The sequence below is a fragment of the Panthera tigris genome, chromosome X (assembly GCF_018350195.1).
Source record: "Panthera tigris isolate Pti1 chromosome X, P.tigris_Pti1_mat1.1, whole genome shotgun sequence".
In the NCBI taxonomy this organism is placed as follows: Eukaryota; Metazoa; Chordata; class Mammalia; order Carnivora; family Felidae; genus Panthera; species Panthera tigris.
The window spans coordinates 33,464,135-33,479,296 of NC_056677.1; the positions used below are offsets into that span (position 1 = coordinate 33,464,135).

At 40.8% G+C, this 15,162-nt stretch overlaps 1 protein-coding gene across 2 annotated transcripts in view; it reads left to right on the forward strand.

Annotated features, from left to right (window-relative positions):
- OTC (ornithine transcarbamylase) overlaps positions 1 to 14,320 on the forward strand; it is a 62,023-nt gene extending 47,703 nt beyond the window's left edge. Inside the window, exons 7-10 of one of the 2 annotated variants that reach the window (XM_007085475.3) lie at positions 2,226 to 2,279; positions 2,356 to 2,505; positions 5,848 to 5,985; positions 12,985 to 14,320. In XM_007085475.3, coding sequence (XP_007085537.1) covers positions 2,226 to 2,279; positions 2,356 to 2,505; positions 5,848 to 5,985; positions 12,985 to 13,044 — 402 coding nt within the window. In that variant the 3' untranslated portion in view covers positions 13,045 to 14,320. The remainder of the gene's footprint in view (positions 1 to 2,225; positions 2,280 to 2,355; positions 2,506 to 5,847; positions 5,986 to 12,984) is intronic. The other variant, XM_042974299.1, reaches the window with a different exon arrangement.
- The last annotated feature ends 842 nt before the right edge of the window (positions 14,321 to 15,162 follow it).

Consider the following 15,162-nt stretch of genomic DNA (forward strand, 5'->3'; position numbering starts at 1 on the left):
AGGTTGGGTGATTTTCTAATTCCCAAACCTCTCTGTTGGTTCTCTAAGTACTTATTGATTCCTTCTGTAAGAATGATTATATGTAAGGAGTATAAAACCTGCTGTCTAAAGGGAAGGCTAAATTTTCAGGGCAGGAGGCACACAGGGTATTGGCTAAGTCTCTTCATTTATGTTTACCAGTATGAATGGTCACGATATTAGTTACTAAATCAGCCAAGCCTTATTAATTACCTTCCTCAAATCCTGATAAGAAAAACCTCCAGAATTTATGGGTATTGAGGAGGTTAATAGCTTCTAAAATGTCTGCAGCCATCATCATCAACATCATGCGTAGCTGCTTTCACGAATTCTGTAATGAGAGAAGGAACTATGGTAGACAATTATGTGCAAATAGAAACCGGTTTCAAATGAATAAACCTTAACGTGCCTGCTGCAGGTTGAGGTACTCAGGAGTAGACTCTGAGACAGAGTCTCAGACAGAGTTTGGTGTACAGGGTATTTATTAGGACATGCTCTGGAGATCAACACCTGCTGAAGGGCAGGGAAGGAAGCAGGAATGGGCAGGGGAAGAAGCCGAGCTGCAGGGCAGGCCCAACAGCAGCCTCCTCTGGCCTTACTGAGACTTCTAGATCTGAGATGGCCATTTAGAGCTGCTCTGAAGTTGGGAGGAGGGAGGAGGGTTTCCATCCCCTCCTGTCAATCAGTCATTGAATGAAGGTCGCCCCTGAAGGGTATGTGACCTTGGATGAGTCTGCTATCTGCAGCTGAGGCGGTGCCCCAAGAGGGCTGACGGCTGAAAGCCACCTTCTGGCAGCACACCCAGCAGCTGGGGGAATAGGTCCTTTATTCATGAAGCGGGGATCCGAGTGGCATATCACAGTGTGCACCACAATGCTCTGCTGAGAATTTATAAAAACCAGCTCATAAGAAGTGCTAAGATTTGAGGAAAATGAGAAGGATGGAGGGGGCGGTGAGAATAATTGTGGTGTTCGGACTGAAAAGACCTCCATACGGAGGGTCTAGAGGTGAGGCTGGGCTAGAGGTTTGATGAAAGAGTAGCTGACATGTTCCAATGAAGACACCCAGGAGGGGACGGGGGCGGGGGGTGTTCAAGGGTGAAAGGCTGAGATGGCAGAAAAGGGCAAGGCATGTACAGGGATAACAATAAGATTGGCTTTCCTGCAGCAAGATGTTGAGGAGAATTAAAAGAGACAGAAACAGGGAATGTTGGGGTTGGGGTGGGGGGAGCCTTGATACTCTTAATCAGCTTTGACTTCAGAAACAAGTAGTAAACATTGCAGGCTTCAGAGAAAACAATTCTTGCTGCTGTGTACAAAGCAGATGGGAGGGTGAGGAGGGAGGAAGCAGAGTATCTGTGGGGTCTAGAATAGCCTGGGGGGCTTTAGTGCCCCCGCAACGTCCCCTCACCTGGAGTTGGGACTAGGCTAAGTAAGCAAAGCTCTTAGGGTGCACCATTTGTCCCCGCAAAGACCCTGACAGGCCTGCTCAGACTTTGTGTCCCAGGCATCTCGCTTGTCTCACCCAGGCCCCGACCCTGCTCTCACCAAACCGTCCCATTCACATATATTTGAGCAAAAGTAGTGTACTTGCTGTGTAAATGCCACTTCTAAGCACGCGCCCTGCACTCAGAACACTTGCTAGTGAGTACAGAAGAATAAGGGGTGTGCACTTGGCCTGTTAGTGCCTCGCTGGGGTGCTCTGGGAATGTTCTTCTGAGGTGGAAGTATTTGAGCTGAGACCCGAAAGCGTTTATCCGTAAGAAATGAGTGGGGAAAAGCACTCCAGACGAAAAAGCATTAAAAAAAAAAACCCACACAGCTCAAAGTGGAAAGACTGAGATAAAATTTCATTAGCATAATTAGTAGAATTATGTATACGATCCTCTTAGGCTATTAGAGGGACAAGAAGAGGCACTACCAAGAGCTGGGAAGCGCCACGCCCTGTTTATCTTGATAATTAAAGCTGTCAAAGATAATAAAAGAAAGATGGGTTACCTATTCAGTTTACCAATTTTTTTAAATTCCAAAAAGCACTATTAAGCTTTACATTCTAGATGTAAATTCTGCCGAATGCGCATTGAGCTACAACTTAAAGCAACAAAGGGAAGGAGAGCGAGAATATTGTCGAAAGGAAAATAACACATATATAAGACAGCCTAATACATTACAATTGCCTAACAAACGGTTGAATTCATCCCCCTGCAGGGTTATGAGCCGGATCCCAGTGTAACCAAGCTGGCAGAGCAGTATGCCAAGGAGGTATGGTCCTTATATGTAAAGTTACAATCGCCTTTCTCTGCCCCAGTTGTTTAACTGGCACGCTTGTGTATGCTAGAACGGCACCAAGATGTCGCTGACGCACGATCCCTTGGAAGCGGCTCGTGGAGGCAACGTGTTAATTACAGACACTTGGATAAGCATGGGACAAGAAGAGGAGAAGAAAAAGCGGCTCCAGGCTTTCCAAGGTTACCAGGTTACAATGAAGGTACAGATTGATGCCTCTCGGAAGGTTCATTAATTCCATTCAGAAAGGCCAGCACCATCTAATCACTCATTCACTCTGGGGAGGGCAGACTGTTCTTTCATTCCCTGTAAAGGACTCGCTGACTGTATCCTCCAGGGATTTCTCTCCTCCTGAAGATTAGCTATGTCCTTTGGAAAGACACTTCTGTCCTGGGTGAAGGAATCTGAAACCCAGGCAGAAGGAAGAAGCAAGCTTTTCCCTCTCACAGCAACGGAGGCACGGAGGCATTTTCTCTAGAGACACTGTTACTTCTTGTCGCATGCAGTTTCTTCGGATTTCTCCTCTAAGAGAAGCGGCATAATTATGTTCTTCAGGCTAGTCCTTGCCTCTAGTAGTTAAGGACTCTCAAGTCCAGTTTGGTTTTGCTTACTCCTTCCAGGGCATTCCCAGGGGGATCCTATCTAATCTGATGCCTTTCATTAATATCTGAAGCAAGCCTTCTCAATCTTGAAAATGCCTCAGAATTGCCTGGAGCTGTTAATACAGAGAGAGCAGGACCCCATTCCCCAGGGGGTTCTGAGTTAGTAGGTCAGAGTTGGGACCCAAGAACTGGCATCTGGACCAAGTTCCCCCGTGATACTGTTCCAGGGTCATACTTTGCGAACCACTGTTTTGGAGGAATACTCTACAAGGCAAGTGGACATTGGGATTTTGTCAGCAGAGCAACTAGTCTGTTTTGGTGGAGAAAGGGGTTGAGCAGTTGCAATAGGTATTTTATTGATAAAGCAATATATAAATATAATTTTTTTGATGTTTTTATTTATTTTTGAGACAGAGAGAGACAGAGCATGAGCAGGGTAGGGGCAGAGAGAGAGGGAGACACAGAATCTGAAGCAGACTCCAGGTTCTGAGCTGACAGCACAGAGCCTGACGCAGGGCTCGAACTCACAGACTGTGAGATCATGACCTGAGCTGAAGTCAGACACTTAACTGACTGAACCACCCAGGCGCCCCAGCAATATATAAATATAGAAGCTCCTTATTTATCCATGTCAATAGAATGAAGTTTGAAAAATAAAAAGTGAAAACGTCTTTCCTTCATTCCTTTAAGTGACTATTTCCAGAGGTAGCCGCTGTTCAACAGTTTCATGTGCCTCTTTGCAGACCTTTCCTGTGCATTTAAAAAATATATTTTTTAAGTAGGCTCCACACCCAGCACAGGGCCCAATCAATGAGGGGCTTGAACTCACAACTCTGAGATCAAGACCTGAGCTGAGATCAAGAGTTGGATGCTTAAGGGGTGTCTGGGTGGCCCAGCTGGTTAAGTGTCCGATTTTGGCTCAGGTCATGTTCTCACGGCTCGTGAGTTTGAGCCCCGTGTCGGGCTCTGTGCTGACAGCTCAGAGCCTGGAGCCTGATTCGGATTCTGTGTCTCCCTCTCTGTCTGCCCCCTTCACTGGCTCACACTCTGTCTCTCTCTCTCCTTCAAAAATAAATAAACATTAAAAAAAAAAAGTTGGATGCTTAACCGAGTCATCCAGGCTTTTAAAAATTAAAAAAAAAATTTTTTTCCTGCGTATTTATATATGCCTACACACACACACACACACACACACACACACTCCTACTGATTTCTCATAAAAGGCATATTAGATATATTATTCTTACTTTTTCCACTTGACAAATCTTAGATTTTCTTGTCCATTTATTTAAACAATTCTCATTCTTTTTAGTGGCTGCATAAAATTCCAAAGTATGAGTGGACCATGATTTATGTTGATAAACTAGGCTATTTCCAATTATCCCAACTACAAACAATGCTGCAATGTATATCCTTATACAGATTTCTTCGTTCAGGTATTATTGGAGAATAGATCCCTGGAAAAAGAATTTCTAGGTAAAGAGGTATATACTTTAAAAAATATGGTAAATGCTGCTAAATAGCCATCCAAGAAGAATCGATAATTTATACTCTCTCTGCACTCTTTCCATCCTTAGTTGTTACATACATTTTTTCATTTTTACAATCTATATCTCATGCTTTTAGAATTTTGCATTTCCCTGATTACTAATGAAGTTAAACATCTTTTCACGTTTATTGGCCATTTCCATGTGTTTTCCTATAAACTGTTATCATACCCTTTGCCCATTTCCTATTTGTTTTTACCATTTTATTATTGGTTATAGGAATTATTCATATATTATGGTGAATCCTTTGTCATATATGTGGCAAACAGGTAAACAGGTTCATGGAGAAATTCTAAATTCTTTGTGGTTTACCTCGCACTTGCCTTGACCAGCCTTAGGCATTTTTGTGGTGCTGGGACTGCAGGCTTGAAGAACATTCATCCCACTGATGTATGACTGGTTCAAATGTTATTCGTTTTCCATGTTCCTCTGCCATTACTTTAGAAATTCAGAAGGTTCTGAACCTAGAATAAGTATGGGAAGTAAAACAAAATTTTAGTATATAGGCAGTAATTTTGAGGTAAGAAATTATGAGGGAATGCAGTTTTGAATCTGTACGTGAACAATGGAAATGGCTGAGGAAATGCAGCTTTCAGGAATTAGTAGCTGGAGAAAATTAAAACTGTTAGGACTTTTGCATTAAGGAAACATCTAGTGCATACTACCCATAATCCTGCTTTGTGCACTCCTATCTCAGCATTCTTTTTCAAAGGTGTTTTAATTAATGATGAAGTATGCTTCAGCTGCTAAAATCCATAACTTGGAGATGAGCTCAAAATAGAACACAGTCCCTTAAGGGCGACTTTTAAAATATATTGGGAGTGTAATGGGTGACTTTTGCTATCAGCCACATACTGTACCAACAGGGCTCTTTACTGAAATGTCCGCAATCCCTCTAGACAGAGAACCATAAAATGAGTGAGTGGTTTAATTTGGAGTGATGATCTCCCAAATCAAAGAAAATGACGACAAAATTCCCTATGTTGAAAGTACCATTTACATTTCCCTTCCGTGCCTTGAGGTTAAACCATCACTCTGCCCCTTTGTCTCTGCCTTTGCATTTGGTCTCTGACTCAGTGCCATATGTATATCTAAATACTGAAGAAGACAGGGGCACCTGGGTGGCTCAGTTGGTTAAGTGTATGAGTCTTGATTTTGGCTCAGGTCATGATCTCACAGTTCCTGAGTTCCAGCCCCGCATCGAGCTCTGTGCTGGCGGCGCGGAGCCTGCTTGGGATTCTCTCACTCTCCCTCTCTCTCTGCCCTTCCCCTGCTCGTGTTCTCTCCCCCTCTCTCAAAATAAATAAATAAACTTTAAAATAAATAAATGACAAGACAAATTTGATAGCCACGTATTATAGTCAAAACACGGTCTTATCCCATCTCTTCTTTTAGACTGCTAAAGTTGCTGCCTCTGACTGGACATTTTTACACTGCTTGCCCAGAAAGCCAGAAGAAGTGGATGATGAAGTGTTTTATTCTCCACGATCACTAGTATTCCCAGAGGCTGAAAACAGGAAGTGGACAATCATGGTAAGCAAGCAATAGGGAACAGAAGCTAAGAAGGGGTTCTCTGTGCGGCCCTAACTTGGTCATTCATGCCTTTTGGTAAGTAATTTGCAACCAAGATTATCCACCTACCTGACTTGCTCATATGGCATCTATTTTTTTTCCCCAGGAAGTTCATAATAGATTATTATTGCTTATTAGCATTTATATTGCATTTTTAATGGTGTACAATTGATCCCCTTCCAAACAGATTTTAATAAAAATTCTGACTGCTCTTGATCAGCCTGAACACCAGCCACCATTGCCTGCCAACCATTATACTGTATAATTCTTATTTTACATTCCCCTTGTTAATGTTTACAGAAGCCTCTAATTCAGTCCTTGGCACAAAATGGGCATTCAAAGAAATCTTATTTCCTTCCTCTTCTCTTTCTTCCTTTCATGAGTTACCTAGGTAATTGTTTTGGTTCTCTACTTGACTTGGCCACATGGATATATTTGTTTTAGGTATTGAACTTTTCTCGAATTGCAACAAAACTAATCTTAGAAAACACTGGTCCCTTTAACATAAGTTTCATCTTCATTACTGCTATTCAAGGAAATATTAACCCCACATCTCTGCATTACAATACTATAAACATCACCTTCTTCTCTGGAAAACTGAATATCCAAGGGCCATAATTTCGTACCGCTTGTTAGTTTTTAGCAATTTAACTGATCTCAATTACTGGGGTCTCACTGGCAAATAGAGTCCACTTTAGGAAAGATAAAAAGGTAATACAGGAATTTATTAAAAGACATTTAGCAGTGCCCAGAAGCTCTGGGGAAAGAAGGTGCAGTGAATCATTCTCAGATACCACTTATTCAGAAACAACACAGGCAAGACAACTGCCCAGCAACATTGTGGTTTTTTAGTAGCTAACCACCACTGACACAGCCACCCCAAAGCGGGGCACCTAAGGGCCCTGAAACGAAATGCCAAACACTCCATTATAGCCGCCCCGGCTGAACCAGATACCCCCACCTGCATACAGAGCAGAAGATCCAATGTCCCAGAGGATGGCTTCCATTGCACATTGCACCCTTATGGCTCTAAGACTCGAGTAGATACAGTTGGGTGGCATGCCTGCACCTTAGTTTCTGGGAAATGTAGTTTTTATTTTTTTTTATTTTTTATTTTTTTCAATATATGAAGTTTATTGTCAAATTGGTTTCCATACAACACCCAGCGCTCATCCCAAAAGGTGCCCTCCTCAATACCCATCACCCACCCCCCATCAGCCCTCGGTTTGTTCTCAGTTTTTAAGAGTCTCTTATGCTTTGGCTCTCTTCCACTCTAACCTCTTTTTTTTTCCCCTTCCCCTCCCCCATGGGTTTCTGTTAAGTTTCTCAGGATCCACATAAGAGTGAAACCATATGGTATCTGTCTTTCTCTGTATGGCTTATTTCACTTAGCATCACGCTCTCCAGTTCCATCCATGTTGCTACAAAGGGCCATTGGGAAATGTAGTTTTTAGCCTTTAACCTCTGGAGTAGAGAAAAACAGGCTGGAAAAGACTACCCGGTAATTTTTTAACTGATCTATCAATGGGAATAGATAGGGTTATTGTGAGCATTAAAATAACACCTGTAAAGCATTTAGTATCATATCTAATACACTATAAATTTATTGTAATTATTATCGTCAACATCATCCTCATTGTTGACCTAATACAGTGACCAGCAGAGATTCAAGCTCCACTGTGGCTGCTTAAAAACCAATTATGACTCCCTTTGCAATGGAAAGTTATGGATCAGGCCTAAATTTGTCATATCTAATAAGAGGGATGATTTTTTTTTTACTGTACCTTCCAGCTTGCCACCTCAGGACACTAGCTTTGGCCAAAATGGCAATTGCTATGTAATCTAGACCAGTGCTTTTAAAGCTTTAATATCTATTTGAATCACCTAGGGATCTCGTTAAAGTGCAGATTCAGATTCAGCCAGCCTGAGATGGGGCCCAAGATTCAGCATTCCTAACAATCTCCAAGGTCATGCAGATGCTGCTGTCCTGGGGCCCACATTTCAAGTAGCAAAGAACTACACAAAAGAAAATGTGAGCTCTCCAACCGTACACGTCAGGAAGAGACATGGCAAGAAATGTTTTCCAAGCTCTAGTCTTTCTCAGAAGATGATTGAAGTTACAAAGATAAATCAACCTAAATCTGTTAAAATATGACCTCTGTAGAAATTCAGTGGGAAAAAAAAACTAAAAGAAAGGTTTCTAAAATATCATTTATGGAGATGCTCTGCACTTCTGCATTTTTGAAGAGCTTATTAAACCGCATCTTGAAATTGAATTCACTTTAAATCTTTTGTTTAAAAATTTTTAATGTTTATTTATTTTTGAGAGAGATTGAGAGACAGAGCATGAGTAGGGGAAGAGCAGAGAGAGAGGGAGACACAGAATCCGAAGCAGGATCCAGGCTCCGAGCTGTCAGCACAGAGCCCAACATGGGGCTAAAACTCTCGAACCGTGAGATCATGACCTGAGCTAAAGTCAGATGCTTAACCAACAGAGCCACCCAGGCGCCCCTAAATTGAATTTACTTAAAAAAAATTAAATACGTCTGTATTCACATGGTTGAAATGCTTACAAGGACATACACACACACACACACACACACACACACACACACACACACACACAGTGAAATCTCATGCCTACCTATTTTCCATCCATCTAAGTGCTACCACCATCTCTCCATATCCCACCTTCCTGAAGTGCCACTATCATTAGGGGAAAATAAATTTTATTTTATTTTTTTAAATATAGTTTATTGTCAAATTGGTTTCCATACAACACCCAGTGCTCATCCCAACAAGTGCCCTCCTCAATGCCCATCACCCGCTGGGAAAATACATTTTAAAGCAAACAAGAGGCATAGCCATGTTAAAATGAACACAGAGCATCTAAAATAGAAAGAATACTCACCTGGGAGTGAGAAGACTTGCACCCTGGTTGCATTCCTTATATACCACATACTTTATATACTTTATATAGTCTTTCATACTAGTCAGCTGTGCCAGCTTGGATAAGTATTACTTCTGTAGGTCATGGTTTCCTCATGTATGAGATAAATAAATCAAGCTATACAGATGGCAACTGGTTTTTAATATTAGGTCCTTAATCTCACCAACAGGCTACTTGGAGTCCTATGTTCAGAAGATTCTAAGCCTGCCTGTGGTCTCAGAAAGAAAGGGGCGTAACTGACTAGTGAAACTTGACACGGAATCTGGAAGGGAGGTAGTGATACACATGCTGCACTCTTCATGCCTCTGAACTAGATGATTGCGGGCCCCACTGAGTGAAGTTCATTTCGGCAATCATATACTGGACACCTATTGTGTGTGCCAGTCCCTCCGCTGCGCACTGGAGATTGTTTCAAAAATGAATAGTGGGCAGCCCCCACTCAGCCTGTATAGTTCATAGTAGTATGCCATGTTCAAGAGAGAGGAGATCCTAGAGATTGTCTAGTCTACATGCAAAGAAATTATTCTTAGATAGCTTATTTAGAATGGTGTTTGGGCTCAACACTGCTGAGATAGATTTCTCTGGGATGTTCTAAAGGCACAATACTTGTTTTCCTCTAGAACGTCCATATCCTAAGCAGTAACCACTAGGCACAGATGGCTATCTCAATTTAAATTTAAACTAATTACAATATAATACAATGTGGGTACCTGGGTGGCTCAGTCAATTGAGCACCAGACTCTTAATTTTAGCTCAGGTCATGATCCCAGGGTTGTGGGAATGAACCCCATTTTGGGCTCCATGCTTACTTAGCATGGAGCCTGCTTAAGATATTCTCTCTCTCTCTCTCTCTCTCTCTCTCTCTCTCTTTTTCCTCCTCCTCTGCCCCTCTCCCCCTCTCTCTCTCTCTAAAAAATAAATAATAGGGTTGCCCGGGTGGCTAAGTCGGTTAAGCGCCTGACTCTTGATTTCTGCTCAGGTTATGAACTCACGGTTCAGTGAGTTCGAGCCCCGAGTCGGGCTCTTCATGCTGACTGTGCAGAGCCTGCTTGGGATTCTCTCTCTCTTACACTCTCTGCCCCTCCCCCACTTGTGCTCTTTCTGTCTCTCTCAAAATAAATAAATAAACTTAAAAAAATAAATAATAAAAATGTAAATATAAAAAATAAAAATAAAATATAATACAATGTAAGAGTCAATTCCTCAGAAATACTAATCATATTTGTGCTCAATAGCCACACAGGGCTGGCGGCTATAATATCTGTATTTGACAGCACAGATATAGAACATTTCCATCATTGCAGAACATTCTGCTGGACAGGACTCCTGTCTAGATAATGATTTCCACACACAATTTCATTTAAAATCAGGATGGAAGAAGAAAGGAAAAGTACAATCTAGCCTCAAGTTCTAACATGTCCACAATGACTGATGGCAGGTATATAACTAAACAGGGTGGGGGGGGGGGGGCTTGTCCTAAAAGCACACAGCATTTTTAAAGCAAATGCATACTCTTTCACTACTTACTTAGAGGAGCTTTTCAAGGTCCCCATGCTGGGTGATTTCCAGCCATGCTGTTCAGAACACTCCAGTAATCACATTGTTCTCTCCATAGTGCACAGGCCTTTGAATCCCTTTGTTTTGTTTTGTTTTTAAATACACCCCCTCCTTCCCACAAAGCTTTTGTATTTTTCAATAATTAGTAAGGCTGTAGGACTCATAAAACGTCAGGTAGCTTTCTTCCTCTGCCTACAGCTTTTACTGTGGAGCTAAAGTAACCTAAAGGGACCAGGCAACAGAGTTGATGCTTCAAAGCACTGCCATCAGGACGGTCCTTAGATGCACAACACCCTTGCAAATGTAGTTCACAGTATTTTAGTCCTTTATTTCCACGTTCGGGGTGCCAGATCAAATACAGGACACCCAGTTAAATTGGAATTTTAGGTAAGCAACCAATAACTTTTTAGTATGGGTATATCCCGTGTAATATTTGGCACATACTTATAGTTTTAAAAAATGTTATTTTCTGAAATGCCTATTTAATAGTATTTATTTATTTAACCAAATCTGCCAACTCTACTCCAAGTTGACTTTCTAAAGTTTGACATGTGAAAAGAAATTTGACACGTGCAATTACCATTAACAATAAAACAAAACCTGAGATGTGTTCCTAGAAAGCCATAGAAAAGTGTAAAATATTTTACCTGGAAGATGTTTTTATCCCAGGGTTTGGGCTTCCTAGTTTCTTCTTGTCATTCATATCCCAATGTCATTCATTTTACAAGGCCTTTCCTGGCCACCCACTCTTTTTTTTTTTTAATTTTTTTTAACGTTTTATTTATTTTTGAGAGAGGGAGAGACAGAGCATGAACAGGGGAGGGTCAGAGAGAGGGAGACACAGAATCCGAAACAGGCTCCAGGCTCTGAGCTGTCAGCACAGAGCCCGACGTGGGGCTCGAACTCACGGACCGCGAGATCATGACCTGAGCCGAAGTCGGCCGCTCAACCGACTGAGCCACCCAGGTGCCCCCTGGCCACCCACTCTTAAGAGGTTCTCCAGCCTCTTTTATCCCATTTTTTATTTTATTTTCTAATGACATTTATCATGACTTGATATTTTCTTATTTGTTTGTTGCCTGTCCCCCTAATGAAAGTCCTTCGTAAGAGATTTTTTCTTATCTATATTCTTCATTATACCTAGAATGGTGCCTGACAGCCTAAATATGTGTTCAATACATTTTTGTAGACTAAAGGCAGTACAGGGTATTGCTTCTAGAACAGACTTTGAAGATCAAATTAAAATTCTGGCTCTCTGTGTGATCTTGGACAAGTACCACAACTTCTCTAAGTCCAGTTTATTCGTATGGAAATGGAGATGAAAACAGACCTAATTGCATCACTCAGGAAAAACCTACACCTTCCTCATCTGTATTTTATATGTCTTACCACCTCATGCAGTAGGGAAGGATATTAAATGGTATGATGCCAACATAAAGTACTCAGTACAGGGCCCGACACATGGTAACTGCTCAATGAACACCTTTAAAATATAAGGCTTGCACTTCTGGTATAGGCTAGGGACACGTGGACACTATGGTCAACAGGAGATAGTAAGTACCTGTAAGGCAGTAAAACTACCTCCTAAGGGTGGAGTCAGAGAAACCTGGATCCGAACCCAGTTGTGTACTACCTGCTGTTTCCAGGATGGATTTTCCCATCCATAAATTATAACAACAGAAGCTACCTTAGAAGACTGTGGTATTAAATGAGATAATGCATCGACATTTCTCTCTAACTCACCTAGCAGCACCTAGCACAGTGCCTGGCAAATATTTCTTAACTGACTAACACGTGATAAGGCACTTAGTCTGGTACATGGTAAGCACTCGATAAGCATTTGTCATGGTTGTTTCTGATACTATTACTACAGTCATTGTGGAAGTTGGGGAGAGTAAAAGTGAAAATTACCATTTGTGGGTGACAGCTTAATGGGAAGCTCTACCCTTGGTCATCAATATTCTTTTACGAGGACCCAGATTCAGGGAGACATTATTTGTTAGCTGAAACGATTTACTTTGATTACTCTACATCTGATTGATTCTAAACTTCTCTAGGTTACAAGTGACCAAACCACAGTGTAAACACTAGGATGAGAGGAATTATATTGCTCTAAAACCAGCCAATATCTAGGTTTCACTTATAACTGGAAAATCCAATCATGGCTACCACCATGGTATCTCATTCCAACTCTCTTACCCAGCAGTCTTGGAATGAGGCCCAAGTAAGCATGGTGTTTGTGCATATACTTGGGTCAGCCTGATCCCTCCTGACCTTCCAAATAAAAATAAATATTAGTTCTGAACTGTCCCTTTATCATTTTCTTGGGAAAACACATTTTAACCACAGGTCTTCAAAGCTGCAATCCAGTTCCTCTTCGCCAGGTCCCTAAACAGATTCTTGCTAATGTTTGCCCATTTCTTTCTTTCTCTTCCTTTGTTGTGTCTTCCCAGGCTGTCATGGTGTCCCTGCTGACAGATTATTCACCTCAGCTCCAGAAACCAAAGTTTTGATGCAGTGACGTTTGTCAAAAGAGAAGCAACGTTCTTCAGTGACCAAATGAGTCCGTTTATATGGAGGAAGGAGAAGAGAATCTAAGAAATAAACAAATCTTGATTCACAGTATAGGTGAATGATATGATATTGCTCTGCCATCGTGAAACCTTCCTGAAGGCCTTAATTTAAGGGCCAGTGCACTATAATACATGGATTGACTCGGTTTAAACTCTCTAATTCACAATTTCTGAGTTACATTGAGTATCATATTAATAGTCATATACATTTGCTTCAACTAAATATAAAATACTATGTTCATAATGCATAATGTCTAAGCCATTAAATGTAATCTATGCTTATTACCTTAATAAATTATCACCCATGCTAATTTATAAGTAAACATTTACCAGGCAGTCAGCCGCTGGTAGATCTGTGGGCTGTGTTTATATCCCTCAGGACCAACAAGGAAGCCAAATGATCAATCTTGCTGATGTAGTACAATTTTCAGGCAAATGAAGTAGACAGACATTCACTTATGGAGGCAAATGATGAAATTCTCAGAAAACAGTGATAACAGTGCCCAAACTCTGGAGTTTTTTCCAGGCATTTGTAGGAAGGAGGATTTCTCAAGAGAACACATTTCTTCTCTGTAACAAATACTTAATGTCAAAAGTCTGAAGAAGCCTTTGTGAACAAGTGGTAAAACCATGGAAACCTAGCTAGGAACATAAGATCCATTAGAGAGTGATATTTTCGTAGGTTCAAATTCCCCAGCAGGAGCGATTTAATTTTTTCATGTTTCTGCTTATCATGCATCTACTCACACCATACACTGGATAGGTCTATAAACCCACTGCTTGCCACATCTTAGTCCATTCTTTTCTCCCCAATTTCTGTTCTAGATAATAAAAATTTGCATCACTGGATTATTATAACGTAATTAAAGCTACATGCTTTTGTGGGTGACCCGAATATGTATTGTCCAATTATTATGATACAAATGGAAAATTTTTACTTAAAATGCTAAACAATGTAAATGGAACTGTAAGAAAATAATGTATTTTGCAGAAGACGAAAAAAAAAAAAAAGTAACTATATTTACATTCCACCTCCACTATTAGAAGAATGCTTCCAGGCTGGTTGACAGATACTCTTCAGCAGAGAGCTATGACTTAAATGAGTAAGAGATGAATTACAAATTAGATTTGCAATGAAGATGCAATAAAACATTTTCAGGGAAAAGAAGCCTGGTAATGTTACAAGGGAAAAATCAAATTTTCTAATAAATGTCAAGGTTGACTTTCTCGTCTATGGTAATTTCTTGGGAACACTTAAGAAAGAAAGAGTGGAGTTTCATGGACTATCTTCTTTCAGCAGGGTATAGGAATGATTTAACCAGAAGCTGCCATGTGGACTGTGGAGGCTCTCCCTCAAACTGCCTACATACAAAGGCCATAATCCTGAGTATCCTTCCACTCTCTAAATGGTAGCCCATGGTAATGACTTCTCTTTACTAGCTACTCTCTGAACTACATGGAAGGTATAATCTTCTTCCCTCAATCAGAACTTCTAATCATTTTCTTGTCAAAATGTAGTCACTTTACCTCAAAGAGCCCCAAAGCATTCTTTTTTTGTGTGTACACACGATTTAACATCTTTCTCAACCCAAACTGGTAGGAATTTATTTGCTTTCTTACCTTTTAATCTTAAGAAGACATAATTTATAATATTAAGAATAATGAAAACAGGGAAGGTTGATCTAGCCTTAATTTTTCCAAAGCCACTTTTTTTTCCTCACAGCAAATTTGTCATATTTTATTTCCCACTGCCTTCTAAGGAAAGTAAATTCTGGTATTTCAAGGAACTTCTCTTTATTTTTCTCCCTGTATTGGTCATTTATTATGACTGCCATTGATGTGTTTATTTTTATTTTATTTTTATTTTTTCATATTAAATATAATTTATTGTCAAATTGATTTCCATACAACACCCAGTGCTCATCCCAACAGGTGCCCTCCTCAATGCCCATCACCCGCTTTCCCCTCTCCCCTACCCCCCACCAACCCTCAGTTTGTTCTCAGTATTTAAGAGTCTCTTATAGTTTTCCTCCCTCCCTCTCTGTAACTTTTTCCCCC